General features: G+C 53.8%; 1 protein-coding gene across 2 annotated transcripts in view; it reads left to right on the plus strand.

Annotated features, from left to right (window-relative positions):
• Positions 1–18,375, plus strand: part of Spg7 (spastic paraplegia 7 (pure and complicated autosomal recessive)) — a 48,190-nt gene that overhangs the window by 25,091 nt on the left and 4,724 nt on the right. For both annotated transcript variants that reach the window (XM_005411036.2, XM_005411035.2), the window contains exons 4-13: positions 1,069–1,310; positions 4,181–4,320; positions 5,235–5,337; positions 6,924–7,049; positions 7,321–7,483; positions 7,899–8,072; positions 13,083–13,207; positions 15,492–15,594; positions 16,431–16,541; positions 18,147–18,262. In XM_005411036.2, the coding sequence (XP_005411093.1) occupies positions 1,069–1,310; positions 4,181–4,320; positions 5,235–5,337; positions 6,924–7,049; positions 7,321–7,483; positions 7,899–8,072; positions 13,083–13,207; positions 15,492–15,594; positions 16,431–16,541; positions 18,147–18,262 (1,403 nt within the window). The remainder of the gene's footprint in view (positions 1–1,068; positions 1,311–4,180; positions 4,321–5,234; positions 5,338–6,923; positions 7,050–7,320; positions 7,484–7,898; positions 8,073–13,082; positions 13,208–15,491; positions 15,595–16,430; positions 16,542–18,146; positions 18,263–18,375) is intronic.

The following is an 18,375-nucleotide window of genomic DNA, read 5'->3' on the forward strand; positions in this document are numbered from 1 at the left end:
TATTTTTGTATTTATATTTTTATTTTTATTTTGAGACAAGGCCCCACAAAGTCACTGAGTTGTCTGTGATGGTCTCAAATATTAGATTCTCTTGCCTCAGCCTCTCAAATTTGCTGAGTTTACAACATATGTACCACCATGACCAGCATGGTAAATTAAATTAAATAATGACTAGGTGAATTAAGTTCAAAAAGCAAAGTTGTAAATGAATTACAAGAACATATAGGAGTTAAGGATATAGTTCAGCAGTGCAGTGCCTTCCTGGCAAGCGCAAGGTCATGAGTTTGATTCCCTACCAAAAAAAAGGACATACAGAAACATTGCCTATCGTGAAGTAGGAAAGGTTTGTTGTTTGTTTGGTAGTACCAAGGATCAAATCCAAAAGCATAAGCCATGTAGCCGGTTTAAAAAAAAAAAAAAAAAAAACTTTATTTAGAGACAGTGTCTTGTTAAGTGGTCCAGGCTGTGCTTAAACTTGTGGTCCTCATGCCTCAGCCTCCTGAGTGTCTCCGATTACAGGCATGTGCCCCCACACCCAGCCCCAACCCTTTTTATTTTTTATTTTGAGATAAGGTCTTGCTAGGATGCCCAGGTAGAACACTGCTTGCAGCTACAGGAGAGTTTTTTACATTAAAAAAGTTTCCTATTATCTGAAGTAGGGGCCACTCTCCTTTCCTTCTGAGAAGGTCTCCGTGCGTGAGGTTGGTGACGTCAGACAGTACACAAACAGCATCTGTCTCAAGTGACAATTGAAAAACCAATAGAGCCATGTATGGTGGCACATACCTATAACCTAAGCAGTCTGGGAGGCTGAAGCAAGAGGATCTTGAGTTCAAGGCCAGAGTGGGCAATTTAGTGACTCAGAGAGAACCTCTCTCAAACGAAACAAATGAAAGTAGGGCTAGGGATGCGTTTCATTGCAGAGGCTCTGAGCTCATCCTGAGTAACACACACACAGCAGAAGCACAGGCTCCTGCAGGACTGTGGGCCTTGAAGACCCCAGGGGCAGAAGTCCTTGTGGGGCCATCTGGTCCAACAGTGCGTGCACCTCGTCCTGTACCCGTGCAGAGGAGAGGCGGCGCAAGGAGCGGGAGGACCAGATGTACCGAGAGCGACTGCGCACCTTGCTTGTCATTGCTGTGGTCATGAGCCTCCTGAACGCACTCAGCTCCAGCGGTGGCAGCATCTCCTGGAATGACTTCGTCAGCGAGATGCTGGCCAAGGGCGAGGTGCAGCGTGTGCAGGTGGTGCCCGAGAGCGACATCGTGGAGGTCTACCTGTACCCTGGGGCCGTGGTGTTTGGGCGGCCGGTGAGTGAGGGCACCAAGGCTGGGGCTAGCAGTGCCAGTCCTCCAGCCTCCCACTGTCTGGCTTGGGTAAGGAAGAGGATCTGAGAAGAGAGGCAAGAGGGACAGCTGTGTGGCCAACAGAGTCTCAGGTGAGGGTTGCTCAGACAGGAGCAGGAGGAACTAGGGACAGACTGGCCACCTCACTCCCTGGCATTGGGAGCAAGGAGAGTGCCATGGTTTAGGTCTAGCACGGCCCTAGGCCATGTGTGTCTGGGAGGTGACTGGCTCGTGGGGGTGCGGTTCGGAGGAGCCGGTCCCTGCACACAGCCTCCCAGCCCCCAGCCCTGAGCAGCTCTGCTCCACACTAGCTGTCCTGCCTTGGAACAGCTGATGGGGCTGTAAGTGTGAACCAAGATGACCCTCTTCCCTTCAGGGGAAGGGAAGTTGTGGGTGTCGGTGTTGTGTCCCTGCGAGGAGAACAACAGTGAGTCAGCTGGGTGCAGGAAGGTCTGCACGGAGGGGTGGCGAAAGGAGTGTCGCAGAGGACTGTACCTCGGGGTGTGGAGCACTGCTAAGGGAGACGGGGTTTGTCTGCCCAGCAGAGGCCCCAAGGGCGGCAAGCAGCAGGCACCAGGGCTTCGGGGACCCTCCCATCCCCATCTCCCTGCACTAACACATGCATGCAGAAATGTCGCTCGAGACCCTTCCCTGTTCGTGTTTCCAGCTGTCTCCACACCGACCTCAGCACAACCTTTGGCAACATTAAAGTTCAAGCTCCATCAAGGGTCTTGAGTGGTATCTGTCATACATCTTCCATCGCCTCTGTTATTTTTTTGGCTTGAGGTCTAGCTGTGTTGCTCAGGCTGTTCTGGCCATCCTGGGCTCAAGAGGTCTCCCTGCTCTGCTTCCCGGGCAGCTCCTCCACAGGGCTTTGGCAGGAGGGCCTTGTGGCCACTGCCTGCCGCCTTGGCCTGTGCATGTGGCCAGTACTGGGTGCACTCCTTCTGCAGGGCAAGCACCCTACTGGAGAGCCAGCTCACACCCCCAGGGGTTCCCAGGGTAGGCAGCCAGGGGCAGTGGCCTGTGCAGGGCCCCACGGGCTCTGGACTAGCTCCTGAATGACAGCTCACAGGAGTTGCTGTGGGAGTTTGGGCCATGGGACTGAGCGGCAGGCAGGCAGGCAGGCGGCAGTGGTGGGGCTCCGTAGTTGCAGCCCTGAGCAGTGAAGCTGCACATGCTGCCTGGACAGAGTGCACTGCAGGCCCTGCAGGTGCACATGGTTGCTGTGCAGAGTGCAGGGCTGAGGTGACTTCTGGATTTAGACTTTGGCGTTTGGGCCTTGGCATAGGAAAAGGGTTGTTTGTACGCTTTTTTTTTCTGTGCATCTTGGTGATGGCCACACTGGTTGCGCAAGTGTTTGTTTGTGATACTGGGATTGAGCCCAGGACCTTCTCAGTGAGCTACATCTCCGGTCTGGGTTCAGACTTGCCACCCTCCTGCTTCAGCCTCTCAGAGGAGTGTTTTTCATTTGGTTGTATTTTGCAGCAGTGGGGATTGAACACCCAGGGTCTTGTACTTGCTTAGCAAGTACTCTACCGTTCAGGTGTTTGAGGTATTAAAAGGTGCAGATGAGGTCCAGGAGTCTATGAGGTGACCTAGCAGCGATAGCCAGCACAGGGAGCCCTGGTTTGAGTAATGGGTGAAGACTCAATGCTACATGGTGCCAGTGCCACCCTCATCCTTAGTACCTCACCGTGCTGCTCCCAGGTGAGAGCCTAAGGAAGTCTAGAAGTGGTACAGGAGTCTGCTGAGCCAGCCAGAGCTGGCTCTCCTGGGGTAGATGCAGGTCCCCACATGGGCTGAAGAGTGGGCTGAGAAGAGGTAGCCCTGACGGGGTCCACTGGCTGTGGGTGTGTGGCACGTGCCACCACTTGGGAAGCTGAGGGCAAAGCTTATGAGTTCAAAGTCAGCGTGGGTGACTTATTAAAAAGTAGAAGAGGCAGGCATGGTGGAGCACCCCTATAATCCCAGCACTTGGGAGGCCAAGGCAGAATTGTGAGTTGGAGGCCAACCTGGATTACTTAGACCCTGTTTCAAATGAAACCAAAGAAAAACAAGCCAGAAAAGCAGAAGAAACCCATATGAGCATGATGGCTCATGTAGTTACCCAGATGGATGCTAATTATTTGAGCCCATTGATTGTAGGGTTATTTTACCTTACCGTACTACACCGACTTTGTCATCCAATAACCCTCCCTTAAAGAGAAAGCATCCAGAGTGCTGTCCTTGCAGTTGGGGCACACAGGAAGCGCTGGCGGGTGTCTCCTGTCCTCTGCTGCAGCCACGAGCCAGCATCATCCACCAGCCAGCCTCAGAGAGAACTGGAAGCCTCTGTTCTTTCCCTGGTGGGCTGCGATCCCAGCCGGGCTCAGATGTGAGCTGAGCACACAAAGAGCTTCACTGGGGGAACAAGTGCAGGGGAAATGCCAGAGACTGGCGTTTCAAGGTGAGACGTGGGGCAAAAATGTGTGCACGAGCCCTGCTTAACTGAATTCCAGCCCTGCTCCAGAACCTTTGCCTGTGTCCTTAGAAAGGGGATGGGGCTGTCAGTGTCGTGCCTGGTTGCATTGACACCAAGACTGCACAGTTCTCTCCCTGGCTGAGCCTGAGGTAGTGACTGAGATTACACACCCCCTCCATTTTCTTGAAATTTCCCTGCTTGTGGAGAGCTCGGCTTCAGAGACCCTGTCTGTTAACATTTTGTTTCCCAGATTGCACTGGAGGGACCTAGAGCATCAGGTCAGACTCCAAATTCTTCCAAATGGCGTCCTCTCTCAAAGGGCGGGGGCCTTGGCCAACTCTGCCCTCACCCTGCCCTCTTGCTCCCCCAGCGGCTGGCCTTGGTGTACCGGATGCAGGTGGCAAATATTGACAAATTTGAGGAGAAGCTGCGGGCAGCCGAGGATGAGCTGAACATCGAGAGCAAGGACAGGATCCCCGTCTCCTACAAGCGCACGGGGTTCTTTGGAAAGTATGTTGGCCGCCTCTGGCAGATCCTGAGCCCACCCAGCTTGGCTTTGCATCCAGAGAACAAGCTGTGGATAGAAACCTCATCGGTTCCGCCTGCAGCGCACTGGGGCCGCGGAGCAGGCAGCGTGGACACACGCTTACCTCTGTGGAGGCTGCGGCCACTCGCTGCAGTTGTTGGTGGCATTTAACACAGGGTGGAGCTGGTGTTTGTGGGTTTTTTCGTGGTAGTGGGGATCGAACCCAGGACCTTCCCACTAAGCAACATCCCCAGCCCCCTGTGTTACTTTGAGACAGGGTCTTGCTATGTCCTTAAGCTGCCCAGGCTGGGCTCAAACCTGGGGCCCTCCTGCCTTCGCGTCCCAGGGTTCTGAGGTTACAGGTATGAGCCACCGCTCCTCGAAGGGGCTTGGTGTTCTCCGCAGATAGAGAAATGGGTCAGGGGGAGAAGTGAGGGTGCTGACTAGAAAGTCTCCAGTGTTGAGAGAGACAGACACGCGTGGTGCTGTTGGGAGTCGGGCCGTGGAGCCCGCAGGCTCATCGTCACAGCTGACTTACATTGTTGCACAGGGTGCTGGGCCCAGGGAGCAAGTGAGCATGTGGAGAGAGGCTCGCCACTTTCTGCACCCTGCAGGCACCGCCTCCCAGCCAGGGCATGCTGATGCCAGGCCTCTGATGTGCCTGGAGGTGACAGGTGCGGCCGGGCAGAGCTGCCTCTTCCCGGGTAGGAACCTGAGTCCTAGTGTGCACTTTTCCCTGGGAGGCTGTGCTCAGCAGGCGGTGCTCTGCACTGGTCAGGCCCGTATGCCCCGCACTTAGGCTGACCACAGGGGGTCCTCACAGAGGGAACAGTTGCCGCGCTCCTCGTTTCACTTGCCCTGGTGACAGCCTCTCAGCTGCTTTCTCTCTTTTGCTCAGTGCCCTCTATGCCCTGGGGATGACGGCAGTGGGCTTGGCCATACTGTGGTACGTGTTCCGCCTGGCTGGGATGACAGGAAGGGAAGGCGGATTCAGCGCATTGGTAAGTGTGCAACCTGCAGGTACTCCTGCGTGCTCAACAAGTCTTCTCGCAGCCTGCAGGCCAGGTGCCATGAAGAGCAGTCTGGCAGGGGTTGGGGGAAGCAGAGTGTGCAGAGACCAGTGTCCCAGCGGGCTCTTCCCCGACCTACAGCAGCTGAGCTGTGAGCACGATGGCCAGTGTATTCTGCAGGACTGGTTCTGCTGGGAAGGGCGCCTTGCTTTTCCTTCTTTTCAAGGTATCCTTAGAAGAATCACATTGCCTAGGGCCTAGGCGGGGCCAAGGGGGCCACCTCACCAGGGCCGTGGGTACCTCACAGGGGTTCCTGCTGCATCCTGGGCATCACTGTGTTCCCACAGAGAATGCAAGCGATTTCTGTGCCTAAGCAACATGCTGCAAGTTGAAGCCAGGGTGCTCTGCCCCTGAGCTGTATGCTCAGCGCTTTTTATTTTGTTTTGAGAGGCAGGGTCTCACTAAGTTTCCTGGGATGACCTTGAACTTGTGGTATTCCCACATTGTTGGGGTTGCAGGCCTGTGCCACCACGCCTGGCTCCACACAGCTATTTTTATTATATTTTATTTATTTTGGGTTTGTTTGTTTGTTTTTCTTGGGATAGGGTCTCACTATGTAATTCGGGCAGGCCTTGAACTCATGGCAATCCTCCTGCTTCAGGCTCCCGGTGCTAGGATTATAGGTGTGAGCCACCAAGCCTGGCTTATTTTGTTTTTTTAGATAGGGTCTTGTTCTATAATTCTGACTGGCCTTGAACTTACTATGTAGCCAAGCTGGCACTGAACTCACAGGGGAAAGGCAGGAGAAACATGGACACACGGGATGCCGTAACCTCCTGAGTGCTGGGATTGCCAGCATGCACTACCTCGCCCAGCTTCACACTGCCGTTCTTAATGGCAGCATGGGGTCTTGTGAGGCTGAACCAGATTTCACTCAGCAAAGTCAATATTTTTGCTGATTTTGAGTTGCCTGATTATTTGCTTTGCACATCATCCTGAAAGTGAGGTCTGACTGAAGGACATGCACTTACTTTGAGCTTTCTCTGCTTTGGCCATGGCTCTCCAGGAATTTACCAGTGAGCTAAGACTCTCTGATATTGAGTATCATTGCATTCTTTCAAGAAGAAGAAATTACACAATACTGAGGAAAATCACATCAAACAATTAGAAAAACTAGATGGTGGAAAATGTTCTAAATTACCCCTTTGTTTTGTCTGTTGCTGCTTGGGGATTGTTTTCTCATGGTGTAGGCAAGGACTCCACCTTGAGCGATACCCCCAGCCTCAGGATAGGAGTATTTTAATTGCTAGAACTGGAGCAGAGGAGGATATAGCTCAGTGGCACAGCGCCTGCCTGGCAAGCACAAGGCCCTGAGTTCAGTTCCTGGTACCAAAAAAGCAAATTGCTGGACAGCTTTCTTACTGATTAGTGATGTAAAGCGAAGATTACCCCATGCGTCTGAAGAGTGGCCTGAGCCGGCCCCTGTTGTGGGCAGAACGTCCCCTGGGAGGCCTGGCAGGGCCATAGTCTGCTCAGGTAGACAGCAGCCGCCAGAGCACTTCATTCTTTGCGCACAGAATCAGCTTAAGATGGCTCGCTTCACAATGGTGGATGGCAAGTTGGGGAAGGGGGTCAGCTTCAAGGACGTGGCCGGCATGCACGAGGCCAAGCTGGAGGTCCGGGAGTTCGTGGATTATCTGAAGGTGAGCAGGCAGCTGGCACTCTAGAAGGAAGCCCGGGTGCCTGCATTCCATAGAGTGCATGTGCCCGTGCCCATTGAACCAGCAACATGGCATAACCCATGGCTGTTGACAGAAGTGGGAGGGTTGTGATGGCAGTTATATGGTTGGCCCTTGGACACTTGATGACTGTGCTTGGCCCAGACCCCTGGGAACCACAGCCAGGTGGTGGGTACACAAGTGCCCTTCGTCCGTGAACATGGTGGGGAGTGTTGTATTGTCTGCTGCTGTCTAGAGTCCTGAGCGCTTCCTCCAGCTTGGAGCCAAGGTTCCGAAGGGCGCACTGTTGCTTGGGCCCCCGGGATGTGGGAAGACACTGCTGGCCAAGGCGGTGGCCACAGAGGCCCAGGTCCCTTTCCTGGCGATGGCTGGCCCAGAGTTTGTGGAGGTCATTGGAGGTAAGTGCAGGTGGGACTGTGGCTGGGATTGTCAGCTTCTTCCTGGTCCTTCCTCCATGCCATATTCAAGGAGGGGAATAGATGAGGAAACAGACTGAATTAAACACAGGGTGGCCTGGGGGTTTTGTGTTTTTGTTTTTGTTTTTTGGTATAGTACTGGGAATCGAACTCAGGACCTCACACTTGCCAGGCAGGCACTGTGCCGCCGATCTATATCCCTGGTCCTGGTTATATGTTTTAATGCTGCTTTCCATGTGGTCCTGGAGGGCAGGAGGATGACAGCAGCCGCTTCCAGTCTGTCTGCAGGGAAGGCCTTCCTTGATCTAGGCATCCTTGGTGGAAGCTGCACATGGCTCCATGCAGAAGTAGAATTCAACTCCCTTTTCCATCTGTTCTTGATGCTTTATCCTCTTAGGCCTGGGGGCTGCCCGCGTACGCAGCCTCTTTAAGGAAGCAAGAGCCCGGGCCCCGTGCATAGTGTACATCGATGAGATCGACGCTGTGGGCAAGAAGCGCTCCACATCCATGTCTGGCTTCTCCAACACAGAGGAGGAGCAGACCCTCAATCAGCTCCTGGTGGAGATGGATGGTCAGTGCCTGCATGCCTCCTGCTGCCCCAGTCCTTTCCCTCACTGTCTGCCTGGGCAGGCATTGCTGGGCACATGGAATCGCACTGTGGGAGGCTTCATTTCCCTCTGCTGGGGTGGGTGTTGCTGGGCCCATCCACCCAGAGATGGTGATGCAGCACAGAGACCCTCTAGCCATACTGCGCATCGCTTTGCTGCCTGCAAGAAACATAGCTCTTAGCCAGGTGCAGGAACACACACTCGTAATCCCAACCACACCAGGAGACTGAGGCAGGAATGTAACAAGTCCAAGCCAGCCTGGGCAACTTACTGAGACCCTGTCTCAAAATCATCCTTGCAGTCTTCCTGCTTTAGCCTCCCAGGGTACTGAGATTACAAGTGTGTACTACCATACCCAAATTTGCCTTCTCTTTTATGGCTGAGTAATACCCCATTGTGCATGAACACTGTCTTGTTTTCAACTTAGTTTAGTGTTACTATTTTTTTGTTTTTATTTTTTTATTTTTATTTCTTCTTTTAAGGGAGGCAAGGTTTATTTAGCTCACTGTTTGTAGAGGTTTCAGTCCATAATTGGGGTGTCTCCAAGGCAGGATGGCACATGGCAGAGGGGCAATAGCTCATGGTGGCAAAAAACAGCAAGAGCAACAACTATTTTTTTGTTTTTAATGGTATCAAAGTTGTATTAAAGGTAGGAAAAGAAACAGGGTCTGCAGAGCAAGTTTGGGCCAAGTAAAAGTAAGAAAAGAAATACACCCTCTAGCGTGAGGGTGGGCCACCATGCAAGAGTGAACACAGCGGCCTAATTTTTGTTTTGCTTTTTGTCTTTTTGAGACAGAGTTTCACAGTTCAAGCTGCAGTTCAGGTTGGCCTTATACTTACTTTGTAGCCCAGGCTGGCCTCAAACTCGAAATGATCCTCCTGCCTCAGCCTCCTGAGTGCTGGGATTACAGGTGTATACCACCACTCCCAGCTTTGTTTTTCTTTTTAAATGCTGCTTACTGTCTGGAGTGGTTATACCCAGCAGAGTTATGATTGCACAAAATCAAATTAAAACTTTTTTAACATTGGGGTTGGGGATATAGTTCAGTGGCATAAGCGCCTGCCTGGCAAGCGCAAGGTCATGAGTTCAATCCCTGATACCACAAAAAAAAAAAAAAAAAAAAAACGGAACTTCTTTAACATTGTCTTGAAGTAATTTAGACTTTCAGAAACATTGCAAAAGTGCTCTGGGTGTGATGGTGCATGCCTATAACCCTAACACTTAGGATCCTGAGGCAGGAGGATTGCAGCAAGTTTGAGGCCAGCCTGGACTACACAGTAAGTGCAGAACCAGTCTGAATTACACAGTGAGCTACCAAAAAAAGAAAAAACAACTAAGAGCAGCGTTACAGCAGTAGTACAGTTCCTTTACATCTTGCTCCACAATGGTCAAAACCCAGTCTGTGGCACACACTCTGTCCCACCCGTCTGTCCAGGGCAGCCGCTTGTGTCCTGTCGTCCTATCTCTCGGGTCTCCTTCAGTCCTTCTTGTGTCCCCAAGGTCATGACATGTTTTACAGCCACATCCCCTCTGTGGGTTATGCTGTGCCCCAGGGTGGGCTGACCTGTGTTGTGGTGCCCTGGCCGCTGGCAGCACCCATGTGTTTCAGCTGTGGGGTGGCTCTGGGGCAGGACCCAACCCTTTGCTTGCCCATGTGTCATCTGGTGCCCAGCTGAGTCTCTGCCTCTGCTGTGGCATTGTCGCACAGCCTGGCATATGTGGCAGCAGTCACAGCTGGTGACTTTCCTTCCTGCCCAGGAAAGACAGCTGGGCCAGGGCTGCCCACACCTGCCTGCTCCTGTCCCTTGCCATCCAGTCATTGGCAGCACCTCCACCGCCCATGGTGCACGCCCAGCAGCATTGCACACGGGAGACTGGGCTGCAGAGGGCAGCGTGTCCTCGGTGATGGTGGAGAGGCTCAGGTTCTGAGACTCAGCTAGAGGCTGTGAAGGAGAAGTGCACAGTTAGGAGTCAAAGAAATCTAGAAGACAGTGTGGAGACAGGCACAGTAGTGCACTTCTGTGATTGCAGCTTCTTGGGAGACTGAGCCAAGAGGGTTAAACATTTGAGGGCCTGAGAAACTTAGACCTTGTCTCAAAAAAAAATCTGGAGTTGTTGCTCTCACCTACTTAGCCAGCGCAAAGCCACATGTCCAGTCTCAACACTGCATGAAAAAAGAGCTCTCATCCCAGCCCTGGGGCTCCCAGCCATGGACAGGTCAAGGGAGGCAGCCACCCAGCGCTTCCCGCTGGCAGTGAGTTTCTGGGACCTGCCCCAAGGTGGCCCTGCCGCCTGTGCGAGGTACAAACTGGGCATCTTGTGATGCTGACTGGACAGGAGCGGGGCACGGTCTGCCCAGGCCTTTGGTCCTGGCTGGCTGTACACACTGTGCCTCTGGGGTGCTGCACGTAGGGGGACTTTCACCCCTGTCCTTGACCTGTGGGTGGAGAGGGTACTGTGGCATTACATGGGCCCTTGTCTGCAGAAGATTGGGCCACATTCCCCTCCCCACACAGTGACCAGGTTCCCTTCCTAGTGGCTGTGGGGACGTCAGGTGACACCTTCCGCTGTGACATGTAGCTGCACAGCAGATCATGCTGCTCTTCCTCCTGCACCTGAGGACAGAGCCCCTCCGTCATCAGCAAGCTGGGGCCCTGGTGCGCACCTCTCAGAGCTGCGTTCCTCAGAGCCTGTCCTCGATGCTACAGGAAAGTCGCGCTTCAGCCCAGGATCAGCTGCCACCTGGGCGCACTGGCACAGGCCCCAGGAGCCCACACAGCTGCACGTCCTGGCCCTGCAGATGCTCTGAGCAAACCTTTGTCTTCTGCTCATTGACGTGCAGAGGACGGTGCTGAGCAGATGCTGGGCTGGTCCCAGATGGAGCCCAGCACAGGTGGGGCAGCTCTGTTGCTCTCAAGCCTGCACATTAGGGCCAAGGCTGTGTCCTCCGCCCAGCGCTGCACACTCACCTCCATAACGGCTGACTGATACCGGATACAGCCTGCGTGTCCTGTGTAGCAAGCACCCTCGCTGTGAAGTACAGGTTGGGAACTCTTGAGTCTACGCAGAGCTGTGAGAAAATTTCCCAGACTCAGTGGTGAGTACTTACCTAGCACCTTCAAGGCTCTGGGTTTGAGTTCTGCCGCTGCAAAACAAAGAAAGTAAACTTCAACGATTGGACGTGGTCATCCCCAAGTGGTGGAGGCCAAGCAGAAGCGATGTGGGTGCAACAGGGGGCCCAGTGTGGCAAAGTGCAGCCCAGGGGCAGCTGTGTGTCACACCCCGCAAGTGAGCCAGTGCCAACCCTCAGGCTGTGCCTCTGGGGTCCCCTACATGCACCAGGTTAGTGTGCTGGACAGCAGCCCCACTGCACCTGGCCAGCAAGAGCGACCTGCTGTGATATGCTGAGGTTCTACTTATAAAAGTGCTCTGTTTGATTTTGGTTTTGGGTAGTGCAGGCTGGCCTTCAGCTCAGTGTGTAGCCCAGGCTGCCCTTATACTTGTGATCTTCCTGCCTCAGCCTCCCAAGTGCTGGGATTATGGGCCTGCGCCACCACGCCTGGCTTACGTTCCACTTGTTTGAGACAGGGTCTTGCTCTGTAGTTGAGGCTGGTTTTGAACTCACATTGTAGCTCATTCTAGCACATTGCAGTTCTCCTGCCTCAGCCTCCCAAATGCTGAGAATAGAGGCATGCATCCCCATGCCTGGCCTGTATCAGTTTTAGAGTGTGCCTGTCTCTTTCTGAATTTGATGGGAACACATACCAGGGGTGGCTGGACTGAGAACTCAGAGGGCACCAGTGCTGCCCGGATGCAGAAAAACTGGACTCCTGTGTGTGGTCTCTCTGGTTGGCCTGGTCCACTCCTTACCCTGGAACACAGAGCAGGTCCTGCCAGCTGCCTGTGCCACAGTAGCTAAATCCTCAGATAGCACAGTGTCTCTCCACCAGTGAATGATTAAGCTCTGGTGTTTCCTTATTGTGTGCAATACAGCAATAAAAAGAAAGTTCCAGTGGGGCATGGCCTGCATGCCTGTAATCCCAGCTAGCACTCTGGAGGCTGAGCCAGGGGGATTGTGAGTTCAAGGGCAGCGTGGACTACCTAGAAAGACCCTATCTGAAAAATAAGAAAAAGCAGGAAGCAGGAAGCTGTCTAACACGGGAGCGATGCGGAATGAAGAGCCGCTCTCTAGTGCGACAGCATGGCTTTCCAGATCCATGATCTCATCAGAGTGACAGAGCTAGAGGCAGAGCAGGTGGCCCCTCGTGGTTTAGGAGAGGCCTGGCAGGGAAGTTGAGACCTTGTAATGGGCGTTTTTTGCTGTTCTTTTTTGTTTGTTCGTTTTTTGGTACCAGGAATCAAACTTAGGACCTTGCACTTGCCAGATGGGTGCTGTGCTGCTGAGCTATATCCTTGGCCCCTTGTTCTGGTTTTTTGTTTGTTTTAGACAGAGTCTCATATGTAGCCCTGGTTGGCCTTAAACTCAAGTTGATCCTCCTGCCTCAGCCTCCCCAGCACTGGGATCACAGGCATTCACCACCACACCTGGACAATAAGTTTGTGAACCTACTTTTTTTTTTATGTTATTTTGAGATTGGGGCCCTCAACAGGTTGCCCAGGTGGCCTTGAACTCACAATCCTCTTGTCTCAGCCTCCTGAGTAGCTGAGGTTATAGGCATGTGCAATCGTGCTGGGCTTTCTGAACCCACAGGCAGCTTCTTGGCCAAGAAGCTGGGTCTAGAGCCGAGGCTGGAGGCAACGGAAGATGAGGCCTTCGGGTGTCACCGTCAAAATGCCTTGCCTTGTGGCCCCCAGAAGGACAGTGGGGTGTCCACACATCACTACCTGTTCATGGGGTGGGCAGGCCCGGCTATTGGTGTGGCTGGCAGTGGTCAGTAAAGGGTCCCTGCCCCCTACCAGGCGGAGGGGACTGACGTCCCGTCCTGAAGGCCCTGTGCCTGTCTGTCCCCAGGAATGGGCACCACAGACCACGTCATTGTCCTGGCGTCCACAAATCGAGCTGACATCTTAGACAGCGCTCTGATGAGGCCCGGCCGACTCGACCGGCATGTCTTCATTGATCTTCCCACACTGCAGGTGAGGACATGGCAGCCGGGCGGGCAGCCGGGGATGTGGGCTTTGTGCCCACGCTTCTGGAGCACATCCCCCTCCGGTGCCATCTGCACCTGACCTGCTGCCCTTGCTTGGCTGACAGCCTGCTTCACTTACCCCATTGCTGTCCTTGCCTTTCTGGTTGGGGTTGGTGGTCTAGTCTGAGTCTGTTCTTTGGAACCAAATCTAGGGAAGGAAAACCCACCCTGCACATCCTCTGTGCCCCATCCAAGCTCTGTGGAGGAGCTGTGCTGTGTTCCTCTGGCTTCTCATGAGAGCTTGGCTTTGGCCCGTGTAGTGGTGCATTCCTGGAACACTAGCTCCTTGGGAGGCTGAGACAGGAGCAATGCAAGTTGGAGGCCAACTGGAAAACTTAGCAAGACCTTGTCTCAGAAATTTAAAACTTTAGAGCCGGGCATGGTGGTGCATGCCTGTAATCTGAGCAATCAGAAGGCTGAGGCAGGAGGATTGCCATGAGTTCAAGGCCACCCTGGACTACAGAGCAAGACCTTGTCTCAAAAAACAATACAAAATTTTAAAAACCTTAAGCTGGCCATAGTGGTGCATGCCTGTAATTCCAGCATTCACGAGGCTGAGGCAAGGATCACTGTAAGTTTGACGACAGCCTGGGATAGTGAAATCCTGTCACCAAAAAGAAAATTTTTTTTTAATTTAAATCAGGGTTAGGATTTAGCTGAGTGGTAGCATACCTGCATGTACCGACATTCTGGGCTGTCCCCAGTACTGCAAACAGAAGAACTTGATTTGCCCCTGGAGCAGGTGGAGGGGCATCCTTGCACCTGGGACTTCCTGAACGACCTCCTGTCCACAGGCCCCTGGTTGGACTGGTTCCACTGGGCAGGAGCCCTGGGGAGGGAGCGAGGCTGGCTTGGTCAGCCAGTTCTGCCACCCATGCAGGCGTGGGGTGTGGGCTCCACAGCAGGCTGCTCTCCTCTGACTCAGAAGCACTGGATGCTGGGAGAGAACAAGGTGTCCAGCCTGTGGCCTGGGAGCCGCAGGCGGCCCTGGTCAGAGTGTGCCTGAGCACTGTGGGAGTTTTGGCACTGCTTGTCCTGACGCGGTTGCAGGGTGCTCGGCGTGTTGAAGACCACGGAACCCTGTAGGGAGGGCACTGTGCAGGCCTGACTCCACCTTGTGCCTGCCATGGCTCTGATGCTGCACACACTTGGGCGATGTGGAGAGTAAAACCCAGTGATGCTGATAACAGTGGTGCTTCCCCCTCCATCCTGGGCATCTGTGAAGACGTATCTGTGGTGACCAAGCCGGCGTGACTTGTCTTTTTTTTGCGGGGAACAGGGTCTTACTATGTCCAGGTTGGCCTTGAACTCATGGCAGTTCCCTGCCTCAGCCTTTTCTTATGTATTAAACTTGGGCTTATATTATTTCATTTTAACATTAAGATAATTTTTTTAGTTTTTTGGGGGGCAGTTAGAGACCGGGTCTCTCTGTGTAGTTCAGCCTAGCTTTGAACTCCCTAATGTTGCCTAGGGTGCTTCAGACTTGCAGTGATTCTCCTGCCTCAGGCTCGCGAGTGCTGGGATTACAAGTATGCACCACCATGCCTGGCTATAAAAATTTTTTTGGAAAGGAAATTCTAAACTGGGCATGGTGGCACATGTTTATAATCCCAGCACTCAGGAGGCTAAGGCAGAATTGCTGTGAATTCAAGGCCGGCATGAACGACATATTAAGATCCAAGTCTTTTAAAAAAAAAAAAAGAAAGAAAGAAAAGAAATTGTAGTCAGACTTGTGCTGCAAGCCTATCATTCCAACACTCTGGGAGGCTGAGACAGGGAAATGGCAAGTTTGAGGCCAGCCTGGGTATCTTGGTCTGACCTTGTCTCAACATTTTAAAAAAGAGGCTAGAGATGTAGCTTAGCAGAGAGCGTCTGGGTTCAATCCTGACAATTGCAAAAAAAAAGTTTTGTTGTACGTCTTAACTATGTTATGTATTTTAGATGCAGCCCAAGATACATCCTCTTTTCTTAGGCAGGAGGAATGGCTCAGGCAAGCCGAAAGGTTGGACACCCATGGTGGAGCATCGGGGGTCTGTGGGAAGCAAAAGTTTTGCAAAATGCGTCCTTGCTGTGTGTGCTGGTCCCTTTCTCTTCCCTTTGAAACACTTCTTGCAGCTCTCTGACTTCTCTCCCAGACCGTGGGTCATGACTAGGACTGTGAACACTGACCTGCGGCCCACAGGTCCCCATGGCTCAAGGCCAAGCATCCAGTCCTGTCTCCCACTCTGCAGGAGAGGCGGGAGATTTTCGAGCAGCACCTGAAGGGCCTGAAGCTGACTCAGGACAGCACCTTTTACTCACAGCGCCTGGCAGAGCTGACGCCAGGGTTCAGTGGTACGTTCTTGGCCCTCACTCTCCATGCTGTGTGCAGGCCCCAGGCCTCCGTGAGGGAGCCCCTCACTGCCCCTCGGGCTGGATGCCAGCCATCCGGCCTGGGGGATGGGACTACAGGGAATACACTCTTACCCCCATGACCACGCTGACTCCTGTGGCTGTCAGGGCACCCCGGTCTCCAGCAGTGTGCCTGGTGGTAGTCCCTGTGCTTCTGCCTTCAGGGCACTATTATGACCGTCACGTGGGTGTCACTGAGGAACTTCTTCCAGATTGGATGAGGAGAAGGCTGAAGCAGGAAGGTCACAAGTTCAAGCCAAGCCTGGATAACTTAGTGGCTTAGCAAGACTCCACCTCAAGAAATAAATAAGGGGAGCTGGGGGTGTGGCTCAGTAGTACCATGCTGAGGCCCTGGGTGTGGTCCCCAGCACAAGAGTTAGTCAGAGAGGGCTGGGGCTATTGCTCAGTGTGAAGGACCTGGGTTCTGTCCCCAGTCCCGCACCAGAAACTTAATGTAAATAAAAATCCCCTTACTGTGCTGTGTCTTCCCTTTGATTGTTGATTAGTCTCTAAGCCCTTGGGTCTCATCCATCAGTGCCCGTATGAAGTGTCAGGGAGTGAAGCACAGGGTGACAGAGGCCTGTGCCGGTGACAGTGGCATCCCAAGTGTACAGAAGAGGAGACTATTTCTCGGACAGCTGCTTCCCTACCATGTCCCTGGTCTGACGCCCATGTGTCCCTGCCCCTGCATCCTGCTTGCCCACAGCAGCTGGCTGGCCCTGTCTCGGCCTCCCCACCCCTCCGACCCGTCACCCGCCCAGGCCTTGTCTGTGTTGCAGGTGCTGACATTGCCAACATCTGCAATGAGGCTGCGCTGCACGCCGCCCGGGAGGGGCACTCGTCGGTGCACACGCTGGACTTCGAGTATGCTGTGGAGCGGGTCATAGCAGGTAGGACTCGCGCTCCAGAGGTCGGTGTCTTCTACACCAGGTAGAGCCAGCTTGCAAAACTGACATCAGCCAGGGGAAGTTGTGAGTTCAATTCCCAGTACCAAAAAAAAAATTCAGGTGGGGTGTGTGGAGTAGGTCCTGGCTCAAAGGTGGCCTTTTATTTTGTTTTTTTTTGGTTTTTCTCTGGTACTGGGAACCAAACTCACGACCTTGCGCTTGCCAGGCAGGCGCTTTGCCGCTGAGCTAAATCCCCAGCCCCAAAGGTGGCCTTTTAAATGGCGAAGAATTACCGCCTTTTCTCAGAGTGGGATGTTGCAAAGTCCCTAGCACAAGTGTGCTCCAGACAGGCACAAAGGGGCCTGCAGCCCAGGTGGGAGCTGCCTCCACCACCAGGGGCCAGGGCAGCTGTGTTTGGGATAGGTCAAGGCTGCCACACTAGGGACACCAGCCCTGTCCACTCCTCATCCCAGTGCTTGTGGGCTGGGAGGTGCTTGGGCAGTGGCTTGGGCAATGGTGCACCCTTTCAGCCGGGTGCACGGGTGCGGAAGAGCAGGGGTAAACCTGAGGCCCTCCCAAAGCTTCTCCAGCCCCACATGTTAGCCTGAGATGGGTGGACATTGGAAAGAGATCCCTCCTTCCCACACTCAGAGAAGTCCAGAGTCCCCTTCACATAGTCCCTGAAGGAGGCATGTCCTGGGGACATGTGGCATCCAGGTTCCTGGAGCGGGAGGAGGGCCTCTTCCGCCTGCAGCAGAACCCACTGCTCACTGCAGCCAGCTTGTCCTGTGGAAGCAGTCATTTACGCTCATAGCATCAAGGCAGAAGAAACTGTGTGGGAGGACAGGGCCTTAAGATTCTGTGGTACTGCTGGGCGTGGTGGTGCATCTTGGGACACTGAGGCAGTAGGATCTGAAGTTCGAGTCCAGCCTAGAACATAAACCCTGTCTCCACAAGGCAATAACAGTACTAACAGGACCTTGTGTCCTACGTGTGCGGTGCTAAGGGGAAGTCCCCACCCACACCCACTGCTGGGGCCCAGCTGCCTGTAGTTCTATTCAGGTGCAGCCTGTCCCGGAGGCCTGCGGTCTCACGCTGCAGTGACTCCCCTCCTTGCACTGTGTCTTTAGCCACACACAGTCCTGAACACCATGAGCCTAGAGGCTATTCAGGGTGCATTAAGTGGCACCCAAAGGTGTTTGGAGAGTTTGGGTCCAGTGCAGCCACGCCGAGGTTTGAGCACAGGAATAACCAGAGTTGTCTCCGACATGAGGTGGTCAGTTCATGAGCTGCAGAACAGGGTGCAGTAGATGAACTCAGAGGGGACCTTGCTATGGAGTCAGTGACCACATCAGAGCCTTGCAGGCGCTCAGGACAGGAGGGCTCACTGCGGCGGGGGTGGGGGGGTTGTTCTGTGCCTCCATTTATGGAAGGAAACAATCTGTCTTCTTCATCTTCCCTCCTCCCAGAAGCCTCTGGAGTGGGGGCACCAGGAGTGACAGCTGGTGCAAGAGGCCCCGAGCTGAGCAAAGCTGCCCAAGTGCTGGGCACAGAGGGTGTAGGGCAGGCCAAGGGGAGGCAAGTCTCACTGGGCTCTGCTTCTTTCAGGGACGGCCAAAAAGAGCAAGGTCCTCTCCAGGGAGGAGCAGAGGGTGGTGGCCTTTCACGAGTCCGGCCACGCCCTGGTGGGCTGGCTGCTGGAGCACACAGAAGCCGTGATGAAGGTGGGTGGAAGGAACGCATGCCTCCCCTCTAGGCCGCAGCTGCAGTGGCGGGTACGGTCACCGTCCTCACTACTGCCAGCTCCACTGCCCTGAAGTTAGTGCACCTCTGTGAG

The sequence above is a fragment of the Chinchilla lanigera genome, unplaced genomic scaffold (assembly GCF_000276665.1).
Source record: "Chinchilla lanigera isolate Chin_1 unplaced genomic scaffold, ChiLan1.0 scaffold00140, whole genome shotgun sequence".
Classification (NCBI taxonomy): Eukaryota; Metazoa; Chordata; class Mammalia; order Rodentia; family Chinchillidae; genus Chinchilla; species Chinchilla lanigera.